At 43.7% G+C, this 18,411-nt stretch overlaps 1 protein-coding gene across 1 annotated transcript; it reads left to right on the forward strand.

Moving 5' to 3' along the window:
* The first annotated feature begins 1,244 nt into the window (after positions 1-1,244).
* Positions 1,245-12,884, forward strand: LOC133137655 (sulfotransferase 2B1-like). The gene is made up of 7 exons (XM_061255998.1): positions 1,245-1,795; positions 4,235-4,443; positions 4,727-4,853; positions 4,976-5,069; position 5,211; positions 12,046-12,226; positions 12,563-12,884. Exons 1-7 carry the CDS (start codon positions 1,654-1,656, stop codon positions 12,676-12,678), a joined length of 870 nt encoding a protein of 289 aa, XP_061111982.1. The 5' UTR covers positions 1,245-1,653; the 3' UTR covers positions 12,679-12,884.
* The last annotated feature ends 5,527 nt before the right edge of the window (positions 12,885-18,411 follow it).

Below are 18,411 nucleotides of genomic sequence, written 5' to 3' on the forward strand. Positions count from 1 at the left end.
ATTGTTGAAGGATTTGAATCAGTTCGCTTTCTCACGACAGCCAACTAAAGGTTTCCCTCTCTGGCTGGTGAAATCATGAGCACTCATCATATCTATGGTGGCTGATCTTCAGAGAACATACATTACATTACATTATTGGCATTTGGCAGATGCTCTGATCCAGAGCAAGACTAAGAAGGAGACAATCCTCCCCTGGAGCAATGCAGGTTTAAGGCCTTGCTCAAGGGCCCGACAGCTGTGCGGATCTTATTGTGGCTACACCCGGGATCGAACCGGCGACCTTGCGGGTCCCAGTCATGTACATTAACCACTACGCTACAACCTGTAGTTCAACAATTAATAAACGTCACTATAGAGAAACATATGCAGGTACTCACAAAGATAACTCCCATTTAGGCTCAACCCCCCCTCTTTATCTGTCCTTAAAAATCACTCTCAAAACTGTTGAACTATTGGTCATCAGTGTTGAAGCAGTGATAACCTATTGAACATTTTATCATGAGGCATATGTAGCGGTGATGAAGCAGTGTCCTCATCTGTACTCTGAGAATTTTTTTATATTTTTTTTATGTCCACTTATCTCAATGGAGGAATGGAATTCATGGAACGCCCAATCACAAGTGTGTCTGCCAGACAAATAATCACTTTGCCAGACAAAAATGCTGACAGGAATGCTGAAATCATGAGAGCTCATCATATCTATGGTGGCTGATCTTCAGAGAACATACATAACACTTAGAACATGTCACATGATGCAGCTCGCTCATTGTCCGATCTGTGAGTTGTGTCCTCAGGGGTCTGTCAGCTCCTTCATGCATATGTTTTGGTATTGCCTACTGCAAGTGTAGTGGAGTACCTCCTCATGAGTGCCATTGTGTTCTGCTTAAGCCTTCTGACACATGGCCCTAAAATGCCTTATGGCCAGCATCTCCCTTTATAGCCTGATATGACTTAGTTGTTGTGTGCGCGTGCTCATGTCATGTGACTCTGGACAACTACTAACATACTCATGTAACAGTAGTGCAATGCATAAAGCCATGCAGATATGGGTCAGGAGCTTCAGTTAATGTTCACATCAACGTGATCTAAGTGACTTTCACCCTGGAATGATTGTTGGTGCCAGACAGGGTGGTTTGAGTCTCTCAGAAACTACTGATCTCCTGGGTTTTTCACGCACAGCAGTTTCTAGGGTTTGCAGAGAATGGTGCGAAGAACAAAAACACCACAGAGATGTCTGCTTAATGTGGGTTGGAACGCAGGGAATCCTGAATGAATTTGTTCATTTTGCCTTCCTCTCACAGGTATCAGTTTCCCCTATAGAGTGCTCACAGTAGACCTGTCTCTTTATCACCGCTCCAATCTTTGAATTAAGCCACCCCACTAAATCCTCACATGCAGCGCGAAGATTTACTTCTCCCCCATGCGGTTTATGGCTATTGTTGGCAATCGAAACAGATAAAGCTCTTCTACCATAGGCCAGCCTAATCGTCACGCACAATCATCAAATTGCCTCTCCTTCCATGTTCCTGCATCACGGTTCTCTCTGTCGGCTACACCTCTAAAACAAAAAGCACGTCTCAGCTGTAAGCAGAATCAGGATGGCCACACATCCGGGAAAAATTGCGCTGTGGGCATTCCGGAGAAAAGCTTACTATGGCGACTACTGACCATAGCACAAATTACTTATGTCATCATGGATTACTGTTACCAAAAGTGGCACATTCTGAAGAGAGTATCCAGTTCAGTATGGCGTTTGAAGTTCAAGATCACAGTTCAGTCACTTATCCTAAGTCTGGTAGGTTAACTACACGCTTTATTGCGCTGACTGTAGACGTAAGTTACTGTGCAAAGGTTTTAAGCACATGTAAAAAAAAAAAATCAATTTTAAAACGGCATCAATTCGCTTAGGTAGCCTACACTGTCCTGTAACTGTAAGCAGTTGGGTTGTACCAAACGTATTGGAGAACTTGCTGCAATTCTTCTGTAGTCAGACTTCTGGAATATTGCTTCTGGCTCTCCAGGTAATCCCAGACAGCATTTTTTTTGGGGGGGGGGGGGAGTGGCCTACTACTTAATATATTACTTTTTTTACAATTCTCGCCCAACAAGATCACTTTGTAACTCACAACAGAATGACCCAAAAACACTAAAAAGAAGTGACATTACAAGATGCATCATTTTCTTACACCCAAAATCCCAATAAAAAATAAGAATGGTACTTTCTATGCAATGTAATAAATTATACTTTAAAGGAATGAATGAATAATGCAGCAATATTCCTCAATATGCTTTATTTTTACCATGTTTGCATATCCAGTAGTACTCTAATTCCAAAATGCCAACACAAAATGGAAACGCAAAATACACAAAATGAAACATAACATGAAACAGCAATTCTAATACCATAGTAGGAAAAAGCACACACATACTGTATATACGTGTAGAATATGTACACATTGATAAATGCTAGTAAACCACATTTTGGCCAAGTTCTCATCTATGTCACATCTTATCTCCTCTCTTGCCATCCACCTGGGAAAAAACCTCTTTGAATGCCTGATCCCAGGCGATCTTCCACAGATATGTCCTGGCATGCAGCATTCATTGCATTCAGGGGGGCCGTGTGGACCATGGTCATATATCGTCCAGCTCCATGAGGAAAATAATAGTCTTGGCAGATATATTGTGGAGGGGGACCGCCTCCAGATACCAGGTCACATAGTCTACTATGACCAATACAGAGTAATATCCTTTTGTGCTGCACTCTAATGGTCCGAGGAGGTCCATGCCAATTCCTTGCCAGCGGAAATGTATGAAATTGCTTTCTAATTCAATTTTGCTATGTTTTGAAAACAGTATTTTAAGATGTACAAAAAGTGTTGTACATTTTGCTGGTGGTTGTCTTTGAGTGAGAAAATAATGAATGTATTTTGAATTATTGAATGCATTTTGTCACGTTTCAGGTCTGTCTCACCATGTTTTATGTTTATTCATTTTGTCTTAGTCTTGTATTGTCGTATCGTGTATTATGTTAGTCTAGGTTCGTCATGTTGTTTAGTTTATTTCTTGTTACGATTTATTGTCTCGTCATGTCTAGTTATGTTTCGTTACGATTATATTACCTTGTTATGTTGAATGGTTATCGTCTTAGTTTCGTTTTGTGTTATGTTTTGATTTATGTTTATTGTTACGTAGACTGGTTACTGTTTAAACATACACTTTTACATGTCTTTCCGCAAACCTTGCGTTCCGCCTTTTCTCTCTCTCTCTCTCTCTGTCATTCACTCCCTAATTGTTTCCATTTGTCTATTTACTAAAACTACTAACGCTAGATCAGGGTTGGGTAGAAACTAACAAACTAATCATGTGTTCACGTTACCTTACGTTTCTCGTGCATGTCATTTACTAATTTACTAATGCTAGGGCAGGATAGGTTTATTACTAACGATTACTAATCACCTTGTTAAACTTGTCATCCATCGCACCTGTTTTCCATTTCCTTGCTACGCTCTAACTAATTGTCTACACCTGCATTTATATCCCAGTCGCGCTACTGTTCACTGCGAAATTGTCTGCCTCTAGTTTTACTACGCAACTCTTGAGCAGTAGTTTCTGATTGATTCACGTTAAGCTCCAAGCCTGGTTTACCGACCATCGTTATTGATTTCTGTTTCGTTGACCATTTTCACACCATGTTTGTTTTTGACCACGTCCTCGCCTACCGTCTTTGTACTTTTTCCTCGCTGATTGTTTTATGGTTTCGACTTCCGCATCGCCCTCGACTACGACTCTGCCTGCCGTCCGCCTGTACATCTGCCCCGCTGACAGCTCTCCTGCTACCGGACCTCCCTGCACGTTTACCGACTACGAGTTTGCCTCTTCCCTCGGCACCGTGCTTTTTGTTTGTTTATCGTTTGTTTGGCTGGATCTACGTGTATGGACTTTGCTTGTTGTGACTACGCTCCTGGGATTCGTCCCAAATAAAGCCCTGACGGGACTTTATTCCATTATTGTTTCTGAGTCGTGCATTTTGGGTCCAACCCCCACGCACCCGTCTCACATTTTGTGTTAAATCAATGAAAAAAGGATCCACAGTTTAGTACACAGAGACTGCTGCTGTGCTAACTGTGTGAAGAGTTTTGAAAAAGTAAAGATGATGTTACAAAATGCTTGCTAGCATGATGTAATGAGAGCTCCATGGCAATGAGCCATAATCACAACTGTCTCTGCTCAGGCACAACATGGATGCAAGAGATTCTGCCCCTGATTCTAAATGGCGGGGACCTGACACCAGTACAGACCATGCCAAACTGGGATCGAGTTCCCTGGCTGGAGGAGACCCGCGCTGCCCTGGTTCTGGGCGACAGCCCCCCTCCTCGGGCTATGGTATCCCACTGGCCCTACCACCTCATGCCCCCCTCTTTCTATACCTCCAAGGCCAAGGTAGGACCTCTTTGCTATTACTATTTAGTTTGTGTCATTCTGTTGGGTGGAAGGAAGTTTGGTTGATCTAATCCGCCTCAGCAGGCCTGGATGTTGATTTGAAGTGTGATAGCCTCGCTGGAAAATGAAGGGCCCTGTGTCATAGAAGCCCTCAAAACTCAGTAATTGTGCAATAAAGGTGTGACCTACGGTTGGGGGGGCGGGCGGGTGGGGGGGGGATAGTTGCTACAAGCGGTTTAATCATTGTAGCTCACTCATCTGATTTTTCTGTTACACTCTCTAGGTGATCTACGTCACCCGGAACCCTAAAGACGTTGCCGTTTCATCCTTTCATTACCACGGGATGGCCAGCTTCCTTGATGATCCTGGAACCTTTGACCAGTTCCTGGACAAATTTCTCTCCGGACAGGGTGAGGGAAGGGACCCGTGGTGGGCAGAGAATAGGTGTTGGCAGGTGGATGCATAGATTTGTGGTGATGCTTGCTATTCTTCTGGTTAACATAGTAAGGTTCCTCTGTTTGTGTTTGTGCAGTAATGTTTGGCAAGTGGACAGATCATGTGAAAAGCTGGAGAAACACAGATATTGAAGGCAGAATCCTCTATATGACCTATGAAGAAATGGTGCAGTTGAGCTACACCCTCTTGGCAACATCAGCTGTCTTTTTTGTGCATTGTTGCCATATTGGAGAATTTCGAGAAAGGGGAAGAAGATGAGTGGAGGAAAGGAGGAGACATTTTTCAGAGCATTGTGACGCATTGTGATTCAGAGTGTTTTCAGGCCCCCTTTAGTGATTTTATTTCAAAAAGGAGCCTTGGGACAAACTTACCAACTTTTGAGCAGACATCAGCTTCCTTGGGAAAGTCACCAACACTGCTCAGTGGGTCTGCAGTCTTCCCTGCACTTTGTAGGGGTCCTCGCACGGGACTCCAAATTATGTAGGGTCCTCGCACGGGCCGCCAAATAACGCAGGGATTTTACTCTCTACGAAACCGGGGCGCCAGTTAAACGTTGTGTAGCAGTATAACTGCAAAAAGTAATCAGTCTCATAAAATTACTATTATCAGGAATATCTAACCACAAATTTAGTATTTTAATTAATAATTAAAATAACCAATACTAATGATTAAACATACCGATAACCTGAAGGTTGGAAGTTCTTCGAAAGACTGCTTTAACTCGGCTCTCATGTCTATGCGATTCCAAAACGGACACCGGGGTTTAATAAAATATATTTATTAAACAAACATACAAACACATAACAGATAAACTAACGGGAAGTTAGTAAGGAAATTTAGTTTGGTATGTGTGTGTGCGTGTGTGTGCGTGTGTGTGGCGCGCGCAAGCGCGCGTGTCGCTAGAGTTCTGGGTGTGGTAATGAGTTAGAGTTAGCTGTGAGAAGGGACTACTTGCGTAGTTTTACTCTATATATGCGCAAAAGACGGCGAATCAATTCACGTACATATATATGTAGCTAACCAAACACATTACAATGGTTGGATGGTAAATATTGAAACACAGATTCACAAAAACAGTTAAGACTAAACTAAACACTGGCTATGCCTGAATGTTTGTTTTCTTACTGAGTCCATACGCATTGCTGGATCCAAAAGACATGCTGTCCTTGTAGAAGCGGCGATGGTGCTGTGAATGGTGTCCGGGAGAGATGCGCAGGCTGGGGTGTTCCCGTCTTAGCAGCGCGTTGTCGTCTGATCCGCTGGTCCTTTTCCAGGTGTAAAAGTTCGTTGCTGTTTCGTTGTTGAGCTTTATTGGGGTAAACTGATGTAGCGTTCCGCATACAACAATTTCCACTCACTATAGGCCACGTAGTTACCGCGAGGTAACTGGGTGTGTCCGTAGGCCTGGTAGTGCGCTGTGCAGCATTCAGCCTCTGTCCGAGTCTCGGAGCAGATGAGCTGAAGCGACTGGCCAAAAAGGGTGCGTCGAAGAGAAGAAGCAGAAGAAGAAGCAGAAGAGCCAGAAGAGAGATCCCAAGAATGTGTCTTGCTCTTATACGGGACCGTTTATTGCTCCCGCCATTACGGGATTGGCTGAACCAAGTTAGACGTCATTCGTGGTGGACGTCGCAGAATTCTCCTGTGGGAATGTGGAAGTTGTAGTCCCTACATCCCCCCTGTGGTCTCAGGATGCGGCTGAAGCCAGTGTTCCTCGAGAGCACAAAAGTCAGTTCACAGTCCACAGGTCAAGTACATTGGGTCGGTAACACAGTTCACAATTGACTGACAAACATCCAGGCATTTATCAACAATTAACTAAACTGGTCTAAAACACATGATACAAACAATGTGAAACACTAAGGTCGAACAGTGAATACATTGTCACAAAACATGAGAAACCTTGGTGAAAGGGTTAGTCGTTTTGTTAGTTCAGGTGTTTTGTTAGTTATTGGATGGTGTCCAGAAGGTGGAGCACCAACAGGAATGACCCAGCCATGAAAATGTTCAGATGATGTAGGGGTCTAGGATGGAGAGGCTGTAGCCTTTTTGGAAGTCTTGTTCAGACTGACCAATTGTTCTAGTCCCTACAGTCAGGTTGCTGATGAGGGTTGTCATCTGAAATATGTGGGGGCATTTTCAAATTAGGGCAGCTTTCTGTATCCAAGCTTAACCTTATGGCTGTGTCATCAGGAAGGAAATGGAGAGGTGGTCTCATTTCTAAATGATGTGGTAAGCTCACAAGTGGTCTTGTCTTGCTTGGGGAAGAGGTGGAGTAAGGCACACTGGGGTGTGGCGATATACTTGTAAAGATTACACTGTAGTTTCTACATGCAATACTTTACGATGGTTCAGTAGGTGTAGAAAGAAGCAATGAACGTTTATGAGTTATAGCAGGTGTCGGATTTAACTCTACAGTACCTACTTACGATCTGCGTTTGCTGCTGCTACATGCAAATCTAAGTGGCTGCTATAAACTACCAGTTTATTTTGCCACCCCCCTTTGGTAGGAAAGGTGTGCAAAAGAAAGTGGTCAAAGCTTCAGCTGGGAGTCTGCCTGTGAGGAGACCACGGCTATAGATCAGTCTTATTCAACGTCTTTTGATGGAGGTTGAACAAGACCAGATAGCTCTTTGGAGTGGTTACTCAAGGCATACACACTACTGAACAAAGGTTAGAGGCTTTAGTTGTCCTCAGAGGAACTGAAGAAGCTCTCTTCAGACAAGGTATCTTCCCTATCAGAGTCATGCTGGTGACTCTGAGGCTTGGGCCTACCGGGTCGGTCTTCTCTCCAATTCCGGCTGGAATCAGAGTGTGAGAAGCGACCACGGTGGCTCTTAACCGGGAACTTACTCACATGCCGTTGTTTTGAGCCATTAGATTTTAATGGGGCAACTTGGGAAGTGCCGGCGGGCTTGGTTGGAACAACGTGCTCAGCTGTTTCCAATACCTCGTTCCTGGGCACAATCCTTAAAGTGTCCCAGACCATTTGGGCTTCATTTCTTAATTCAAGGGCTGAGTGCTGGCCCCTTGAAAACAGTGAAACATGAGTTCGGACACAGGGGTGCAGGTTGTGCACAAAAAGGGATTTGAAGGCTTGATCTTCATCTAAGCCTGGTCCGTTTCTGCCCTGGAAAAAAGCATGTTTAAGACGTTGGTAAAAGTCTTTTGGTCTTTCTGTACGGCTGTGTTTAACCTCCACAGATTTGATCATGGCTGTGGCCTGATCAAACCGTGGCAGGTACTCAGCTACCAACGCTTCACAAACCTTGGGATAGCTGGAACGAACCTGTGGTGGAAGTTGTTCCATAAATGTATGGATCTCTCTGGTTGAGGTTTTCCATACAAGTCGTACCTTTTCTCGATCGGTTGCCCTGGGCAGATCCGAGAGACAGTAGTCAACTTCCCTCAAGTAACTCTGAATGTTAAATTCGGAGTCCTTCGGGTCAAATGTGTGGACATACTTCGCCATGGCCTCTAGCTCCTCAAAGCGAAGACCATGTGAAGTTGCACTAGTCTGCCTGTTTGGAGAAGGAGAGACTGAAATCACATTTGAATGTGAATGCGTTTCATGCAGAGCTCGACGTCCTCGGTTTGGTTTAGGGGGTGGAGCTACAAAACTGTCATTCTCACAATGGTTGGCAGAAGATGAATTGTCGCTGTCAGTGTACTGTACAGAGCTGTCACCTATCCTCTCAGTTATAAAGGGAAAGCTAGCGGGATTAGCGTTGCTTTTTGTGTGCCCAATTAATAACGTTAGATCTCCTCTACCGTGTCCACGGGAGGGTTCCCTGACCTCCTCATGAGAGGGGTGGGCATGGAAGGTGCAGTCCTGTACTTGCCTGACTGTTTCTCCCTTGCGGAGATGGACCACCGTTGGGACGGAGTCCCCCCTTTCCCTCTCCAGGGAAGAGGTGGGCAAACCATTGCATGGGTGGTCAACAGCACTGCAATCTGAGGAGACTGACGAGTCTCCATCAGAGCAAGCTGTGGAACCGGGATCTGACAAACCCGAATCAATTTGTGACCCCCCTTCCCCTGCCTTGTGGTGTAAGGAGGAAGCAGGAGAAGTTGGAGTTGGGCAAGCCTGAGAAAGCAGGCTTACAGAAGAGAGTGGATGTGGTAGCTTGTGGCATCCACTCTTCAACTGAAATAATTCCTCTCTGTAGGAACAAAGATCTGATTCGGCTGAATGCAGATCACGCAAGTATTGTACTGCTTTCTTGCCAACAGTTTGAAGCTCAAGTAAAACACTGGTGTGTTGTCCTTTGAGGTATGCCATCTCTGATTCTAAGTTTTTGTTGCTCTGAAGAGCAAGACTAATCTGTCTGGCAAAATTCAAGACCAGACAACTTAGAATTGGGTCTTTTGACTGGGTGGGGGAGTGACCTTTCTCGTTGATTAAGGAGAACATTTCTTTCCTACAATCAGTGAGGTTCATCTGATTCAGGAAAGCTACGTAGCCAGGTGCTAAACCTTGGGCTAAAAAGGAAAGGTACTCATCAATAGATATGGGTTGCATATCTCACGCCAAATAAAGCTAAAAGCTGAATCAGTAACTTAAGAGGGTACTCTTGAAGTTAACTATTTCACAAGGGCCTTGAGCTCCTAAAAGTTGGCAATGAATTGTTCACCAAAATCACAATCCAACATACAAGTTGTGATGAAGGATAAAGAATTTAAAACGCTCTTTGAATATTCTCTAACTATAGTACAAGGTAGCTATAGCATCACACAGGGACTCGAGTTGCACTAGCGGTACTGCAATGCAACAACAGCAAAATGACCGAACATATGGCGGATATTCAGACCGTAAAATAGGAACTGTGATGCTGATCACATTAATCCTAAATACCAGAATGTGATTGGTTGAAATTACAATTAAATTTGGATTTAAATGTAAAATTCAATTAATTATTAAAATTACTTTGACAAAGTAATTATAATTAATAATACAGTGCGGTTAATAATACTATTATTGATAATACGTATTATACCGGAAGGTAAATGCCAATCAACAAACTACCGTGTAAGATTACGAATGTAATGCCACAATGTTACACGAGGGGGCAGTATATTGAGAAAGCGGCTCATGCAGGCTTTCAAAAATGGTACAAGGGTGACATCTAGCGGTATTTTCAAAAAAATGCACTGGTGGCAATTTAGCTGAGAAAGAATGTCGAGAATTCGTTCTGGAGTCACGTGACATGAGCCAAAGCTCGTCTTTCTCACGCAGAGCTCCAAATTAGGAAGGGGAATTCGTTATGAAGTCACAAGACATGAAATTTGAGCCAAAGCTAGTCTGCCTCACACGGGGCACCAAAATATGTAGGGGTCCTCGCACGGGACTCCAAATTATGTAGGGTCCTCGCACGGGCCGCCAAATAACGCAGGGATTTTACTCTCTACGAAACCGGGGCGCCAGTTAAACGTTGTGTAGCAGTATAACTGCAAAAAGTAATCAGTCTCATAAAATTACTATTATCAGGAATATCTAACCACAAATTTAGTATTTTAATTAATAATTAAAATAACCAATACTAATGATTAAACATACCGATAACCTGAAGGTTGGAAGTTCTTCGAAAGACTGCTTTAACTCGGCTCTCATGTCTATGCGATTCCAAAACGGACACCGGGGTTTAATAAAATATATTTATTAAACAAACATACAAACACATAACAGATAAACTAACGGGAAGTTAGTAAGGAAATTTAGTTTGGTATGTGTGTGTGCGTGTGTGTGCGTGTGTGTGGCGCGCGCAAGCGCGCGTGTCGCTAGAGTTCTGGGTGTGGTAATGAGTTAGAGTTAGCTGTGAGAAGGGACTACTTGCGTAGTTTTACTCTATATATGCGCAAAAGACGGCGAATCAATTCACGTACATATATATGTAGCCAACCAAACACATTACAATGGTTGGATGGTAAATATTGAAACACAGATTCACAAAAACAGTTAAGACTAAACTAAACACTGGCTATGCCTGAATGTTTGTTTTCTTACTGAGTCCATACGCATTGCTGGATCCAAAAGACATGCTGTCCTTGTAGAAGCGGCGATGGTGCTGTGAATGGTGTCCGGGAGAGATGCGCAGGCTGGGGTGTTCCCGTCTTAGCAGCGCGTTGTCGTCTGATCCGCTGGTCCTTTTCCAGGTGTAAAAGTTCGTTGCTGTTTCGTTGTTGAGCTTTATTGGGGTAAACTGATGTAGCGTTCCGCGTACAACAATTTCCACTCACTATAGGCCACGTAGTTACCGCGAGGTAACTGGGTGTGTCCGTAGGCCTGGTAGTGCGCTGTGCAGCATTCAGCCTCTGTCCGAGTCTCGGAGCAGATGAGCTGAAGCGACTGGCCAAAAAGGGTGCGTCGAAGAGAAGAAGCAGAAGAAGAAGCAGAAGAGCCAGAAGAGAGATCCCAAGAATGTGTCTTGCTCTTATACGGGACCGTTTATTGCTCCCGCCATTACGGGATTGGCTGAACCAAGTTAGACGTCATTCGTGGTGGACGTCGCAGAATTCTCCTGTGGGAATGTGGAAGTTGTAGTCCCTACAACTTGCTATCATTCTACAGCTCAGATCAGTGGCAGGTTAGTGAGTGCAGAGAGAAGCAACAGTCTACTGTCCACCAGTGAAATCAATATTTTCAGAAAAACATTGTAACAGAAAAATATTTAGTATGTGATTATTAATATTACTATATGTAAACTAGAATATTTTTTTTTAAATATTCATTTTCCAAAAGATTAAATTTTACAGAGACATTTTTGTATTTAATTTAAAAAAGTAACAAATTACTGCCAGCAATTTCCTGCATTTTACATAAAAACTTGATCAAGGCTGTCTGAGATCAGAAGCAAGGAGCCAACCAACGTCTGCAGAAGAACTGCGTTCTCCAACATGCTTGGAACAACTTCCCTGCTTATTGAAACTGATGCAGTCACAAAAAACAGTTTTTAACTATTCTGCCAAATTACTAAAGTGTAATGTACATTTATTGAGGACCTTTCATTGAATTATTTTTGGAAGAATCTTGTCTGTACAGAATGTTATACAGGTGCCGAAGACTTTTGCACAGTACTGTATATATTATTAATCAACTTGACTTGAACTATGACTGCTCGACCAGGACTGACCACAGTACTTTTCCTCCAGGACCTGAGGGCAGCCGTGCTTAGGATGGCTCAGTTCCTGGGCCGAGAGCTGAGTCCTGACGTCCTGGAGAAGGTGGCCAATCACTGCCAGTTTAACAACATGAAGACCAACATCATGTCCAACTACTCCCTGGTGCCACAGGACATCATGGACAGCAGCAAGTCTCCGTTCTTGCGGAAAGGTACAGACAAGCAATAATGGACAGAGGGCTAATAGAGGTTCCAGGTATAGTCATGATGTATAAGCTGTGCATGTAAGGCTTGTTCAGCTGTAGATGGTATGAGAGACAGGGTTGGTACGCAAATTGTGAAAGGCATCGGATGTATAGAAGACAGACATGGGAACTGAGGGAGAGCTTAGTATTAGTTTTATTAAAGGGAGGTGGGCACAGACCATCAGCTCACACAGAGCCATATGACTGACAAACACAGTCATAATTACAAACTGAATAAAATAACATGCCACTTGTCTTTCCCCATATACCAGTGCTAGTGTTTCTCTTTTGTTGGTCTTGCAGGAACCACAGGAGACTGGAGAAACCATTTCAATGCTGAACAGGAAGCCAGGTTCTCTGCCATTATAAAAAAAGAGATGGAAGGAACCAGTTTTACATTTCCATGGGATGACGAGTGACAGAGTATAATAAAACTTTAGGAGCTCCTCATCTCACACAGCTGAGATTTTGGAAACAAAGAAGTTAGAAAACATTATTAAAACACCAGTGCTCGCGAATGAAGTATATGGCAATCATTCGCCTTGTATTTGGTAATGAAAAAAATAATAATAATAATTTTTAGTTCTCTAGGTTTCCTAGTTCAAATGTTGATTCATATGTTTTCTCTCCCACAATCAAAGGTACATGTAGAAATCACTATAATTATATCCACAGTTGCATATTGCAAATTACTCATTCAGTTCTATTGAACTCTCATTTTAAGCCCTCTGGCCTGGCTGCTGCTGAGGTCTGTCAGACACTTGTCATGGCACCACAGTTCTGTCCTGAGCTGCGGCTGATTTTCTTAGCTGTTTAATTCCTTACATTTACATTTACATTTTAGTCATTTGGCAGACGCTTTTAATCCAAAGCGACTTACAAGTGCATAGGTTCTACCACAAGTCAAAGCATCACATCCAGAACTAGAGAAATACACCTGGACTGCTGTTCTAAACATATAGTCGTCATCATAAGTGCAATTTTTTTTTTTTTTTTTTTTTTTTTTGGGGGGGGGGGGTTAGACAGGGATAGGGGTATCAGAAGGGGGGGGCGGGGTAAATCAGGAGGGGGGACCAAGGTAGAGTTTGAAGAGGTGTGTTTTGAGTCTGCGTCGAAATAGGGGGAGGGATTCTGCTGTCCTGACAGTGGTAGGCAAGTCATTCCACCACTGAGGAACCAGAACGGAAAACAGGCGTGAACGTGCAGCTCGACCGCCAGGTGCCCGTAGAGAGGGAATCGTAAGGCGACCAGAGCTGGCAGACCGGAGTGGTCTAGCTGGGGAGTAGGGAGTGATCAGGGATTGTATGTAATGTGGGGCAGTCCCCTTAGCAGCCTGAAATGCCAACACTAGGGCCTTGAATCGGATGCGTGCGGCAATAGGAAGCCAGTGGAGGCCAATGAGAAGCGGGGTGACATGAGCCGACCTGGGCTGACTGGTGATCAAGCGGGCTGCAGCATTCTGGACCAGCTGGAGGGGCTTGATGGCGCACGCTGGGAGACCGGCTAGGAGGGAGTTGCAGTAGTCCAGGCGGGAAATGACGAGCGCCTGGACTAGGAGCTGGGTGGCTTTCTCCGTCAGGAGATGACGGATGCGGCGTATATTAAACAGAAAGAACCTGCAGGTTCTGGCAGTGGAGGATACTTGTGGAGCCAGGGAGAGGCAGTTATCAAGAGTCACCCCAAGATTCTTTGCCGTACGGGAGGAGGAAACTACAAAGTCCTCCACAGTCAGTGAGAGGTCGATTGACGGAGAGGACTTAGCAGGGATGTAGAGAAGCTCAGTTTTGGCAAGGTTGAGCTTCAGGTGATGGGAAGTCATCCATGCAGAGATATCAGCCAAGCAGGCAGAGATCTGTGTGGTGATTTGGGTGTCAGGGGGGAAGGAAATGAAGAGTTGGGTGTCATCAGCGTAGGAGTGATAAGAGAAGCCGTGGGAAGAGATAACAGAACCAAGAGACATGGTGTATAGCGAGAAGAGGAGAGGGCCAAGAACCGAGCCCTGCGGGACTCCAGTTCGTAGGGGTTGAGGGTCGGAGAGTGCGCCCCTCCAAGTCACCTGGTAGGAGCGACCAGAGAGGTAGGAGGAAAACCAAGCGAGTGCAGAACCTGTGACACCCATCCCAGACAGCGATGAGAGCAGAATCTCATGGTTGACTGTATCGAAGGCGGCCGACAGGTCGAGGAAGATGAGGACAGAGGAGAGGGATTTTGCTTTAGCAGAGTGGAGTGCCTCAGTGACCGCGAGCAGGGCGGTTTCAGTGGAGTGGCCACTCTTGAAGCCAGACTGGTTGGGGTCATGGAGATTGTTGTGGAGAAGATAAGTGGACAGTTGGGAGCAGACCGCCCGTTCCAGGGTTTTAGCAAGAAAGGGAAGAAGAGAGACAGGCCGGTAGTTGTTCAGGGCAGAGGGATCGAGAGTAGGTTTTTTGAGGAGGGGAGTGACTCTGGCCCTCTTCAGGGAAGAGGGCATGGTGCCGGAAGAGAAGGAGGTGTTGATTAGAGAGGAGAGAAAAGGGAGAATGTCCTCAGATATAGATTGTAGGAGGGGAGAGGGGATGGGGTCAAGAGGACAGGTGGTCGGGCGGTGGGAAGTAAGGAGTTTCAGCGTGTCGGCGTCAGAGAGGGGAGAAAAGGAGGTTAGGGAGTTGGGGAGGGTAGGAGGGTCAGCAGGGGTGGAGGGTTGGGAGAAGGAATTGCGAATAGCATCGACCTTCTTTTCAAAGAAGGAGACAAAGTCATCAGGTGTGAGTGATGAGGGGGGTGGGGGGGGAGGGGGGGCCAGAAGAGAGGAGAAAGTTGAAAACAGTTTGCGGGGATTAGAGGCGGCCGCGTTAATTTTCGAGTGAAAGAAGGAAGATTTAGCTAGAGAGACAGAGGAATGGAAAGATGATAAGAGGGCATGGAAGGAAGCCATATCACTGGGGAGACAGGACCTTTTCCATTTTCTCTCCGCCGCCCGCAGTTCGGTTCGGACAGCTCGTAGAGCATCAGAAAGCCAGGGACTGGGGGGGGAGGCCCGAGCTAGTTTGGTGGTGAGGGGACACAGAGAGTCAAAGGAAGATGAGAGGGAGGACATGAGAGTTGTAGCCGCATCATCGGTAGACAGTCGAGAGAACTTGTAAAGAGTTTTATATTTCTCTCACTGTACCAAGCAGTTCAATAGTGACCAATCTTCATTCTGGTGTGACATCCTCATTCATCATAAAACTTGGGACCCTGAGAAATGTTCTAAGGTTCTTGAAAAAAGTGTGAATTAGTGGAATATACAATCCACAAACTCAGCGGTCACTGCGATTTAAAATTTGTGGAAGAATGGAAGGAAAAATTCCAATAGTCCAATAGTCACTTAACCCCTTAAGTATTACCCCATTTCTTAACACAAACTTGAAAATGACAAATGGTTACTATTATTGAACCCTTTTGACTACAGGTTTGGTGTGCTTAGAAACACAATGGAGCCAAGTCACAACACTGGAAAAAAAATCCCCTTTCAAATCCCATTTCAAACAATGGACCAAAAAATAAGCATTAATCATTGTTTTCTCTAAGCTATGTCTAGACAGCTTTCCAAAAAGGATATTTGGAAACTTCAAAAGGACCCCCCCTTATTAAAAAGTACAATAATCACAATAACACCATGTTGTATTGAGGTCCATTTATTGAAGGTTTTGTAAAAATACCCAACCCCCATCAATAATTCAAACACATTCCACAATTTCACATACTATATATTATTCAAAAGCAAGCTTGCTCTTTATTCTTGCTTGTTCCTATTCATGTTTTGTTTTTTTTAACCCCTAACAAACTATACACCGTTGGAAAGATAATGTCATTAGCTCAAGTGTGTCTTAGTCATCAGTTCAACATACCATAAACCTAGCCGGCTGCATGGTGACAGAACTTATTCCTTCGTCTTTTGATCAGGAATGGTGGGTACACCTATACTTGGCAACTGTATTACGGTTACTGGTCAGATAGCCTTGTATGTGAGCACACCGTATTCCAGAGAGCCGATACAAAACAGCGATTACACCACTACTTTTGTGGAAGTATGCCACAGCACAAAAATAATTCCTCCAGAGAAATTCCAAGTAAACAATTCCACATCGACATTCTATCGATGTTTCTCAGAGTTATCACGTTATTACAAACCATTAGGCATTTCGTTCACTGGACCCTTGCCATGAAAAGTACTCTGACGTTACCTAATTTCTTGTAGTATGTGTATTTACAAAAGGCAAATAAGGTGAAATCCCCCCACTCCTGTTTTGCCACTGTTAGGGAAAAATGCCCTTTTTAACATTTCACAGGTGAGCATCGTCTGATGAAACTTCCCAGTAAAAAAACGATAGCTATACTTCGAGTTTAACTTTCGTATTTATTTGCAAAGAAATAACACTCAGTGAGAAAGCTTACCGGCTTTTGAATAAGACATAGTAAGACTCTTATGCACACTTTTCCAGAAGGGGGGGGGGGCTTTACCAAAACAAAAAAGACATGAAGCTGGCCACTAACATTTATCAATATTTTGTCTTCTCGCTACTGGAAACAGGGTAGCAGTTCAGCGAGTATTTTCACAGAAAGCCGTCCAGTTTAGGTAGTTTTGCTACCTTTTCCTCCTGGTCCTTTTTTATCCTTTCTTTTCTGCGACCCACTTTTTTGCAAGAGAGTTCACATTGGAAAACAGGAAACATATTTCCCAGCAGCACTCTTGGCATATCAGGAAATAACACCGAATGAATTAGCCTGCCACAAGTTATTTCATTGAATAGTTAATGCATGATATTCTTTTTTCAATAAAGGCCACTGGGATATACAGTAAAAAATGTACCTGTTCTGACACTTGAAACATTTACCAAATTATTGGTTCCAGTTGTACTGCACGTTCATACTCACCCTGTAATTAAGTAGTTGGCCAGCAGCGGTCACCGAATTCCAAAGGAAATATGCAAACCAGCACTCGAGCAGTTGGCGAGGAACATGCAAATTAAGTTGTGAAATTCCCGGCGTATTGCACAAGTATGGTCACGGTCAAATGTGCTCACTGCAATTTTAAATATGTGAAGAATGGAGAATATAGTTAAAATGATGTCTGTATATTCCCATTCCTCAACTGATTGGCTCAAGTGGTGTTCAGGTTACGTGTTAATACATTAGGTAAAAGCAATGTTAAAGTATGTTTTACGTTTCTTTTTGAGACTTGCATCAGATTCTGCTCCCTTAGATACTTTGAGGAGGACATTTAAAACCATTCTAAAAGTAACAAGTAGACAATGTTCTTAAGAGGATGTAATGCTGATTTTATACAACATTGCTAATGTGCAAATTAAATTTATTTGATTAATGTATTAAAAATCAAAAACTGAAATCTCTCATTTACATAAGAGGGAAAAATGAATGCAGCCAAATACTGAGAGGCCTTTGCTCCAGAGTGTACGCAACCTCAGATAACAGGTCACCAAAGCATACAAATTCAGTCAATTTCTTTTGGTATTTTTTTTTTGGGGTGACCGGAGGACCCTCACAGCGCAGAAAAGGAAGACAAATTCACTGCGGTGATTAAAGACCCATGGCATCAATTCTTGCTTCCTGTTGTTACAATATTCCTATGCAATATGCAAATATAATAAAGGCCTCCTCGAGATATTTTTCTCTTCCTTCTATTTCTCCTTTTTACAGTAGTTTGGATGATACATCGTCTCAACTTTTCAAGAATCTCATCCACAGCCTTTTTTCTATCATTTTTACTTTAGCCGATTTTCAGTCCAAGTTCACCCACATGTTGCTCCCATAAACACAAGTGAATATAAGCAGTTCATCTGCCATTGCCTTTCGCTGCTGAGTTCACTTTAGAAGACCCACCATCTCCCCAGCTCTAGCTTTTCTTTTCATTTTCTCTTCTTTCTTTTCTGTTATATCTTTTCACTGAGGCAAATAAGCAAATAGTTATGGTTGTTTAAACCTTTTCGTCCATATTTCGTTTTCCAAGTGCATTACCTGTACATATTATCGTATACAGTGGTGTGAAAAAGTGTTTGCCCCCTTCCTGATTGCCCCCCACCCCCCCGTTAAAACATAACTTAACTGTGGTTTATCAAACCTGAGTTCAATTTCTCTAGCCACACCCAGGCCTGATTACTGCCACACCTGTT

This window comes from Conger conger, chromosome 1 (assembly GCF_963514075.1).
Source record: "Conger conger chromosome 1, fConCon1.1, whole genome shotgun sequence".
NCBI lineage: Eukaryota > Metazoa > Chordata > Actinopteri > Anguilliformes > Congridae > Conger > Conger conger.

Coding starts and splice junctions, on each gene's coding strand:
- LOC133137655 (XM_061255998.1), top strand. CDS start 1,654: ATGGCGACTACTGACCATAGCACAAATTACTTATGTCATCATGGATTA. Junction 1,796..4,234: donor AGTCACTTATCCTAAGTCTG/GTAGGTTAACTA, acceptor GTCTCTGCTCAG/GCACAACATGGATGCAAGAG. Junction 4,854..4,975: donor CAAATTTCTCTCCGGACAGG/GTGAGGGAAGGG, acceptor GTGTTTGTGCAG/TAATGTTTGGCAAGTGGACA.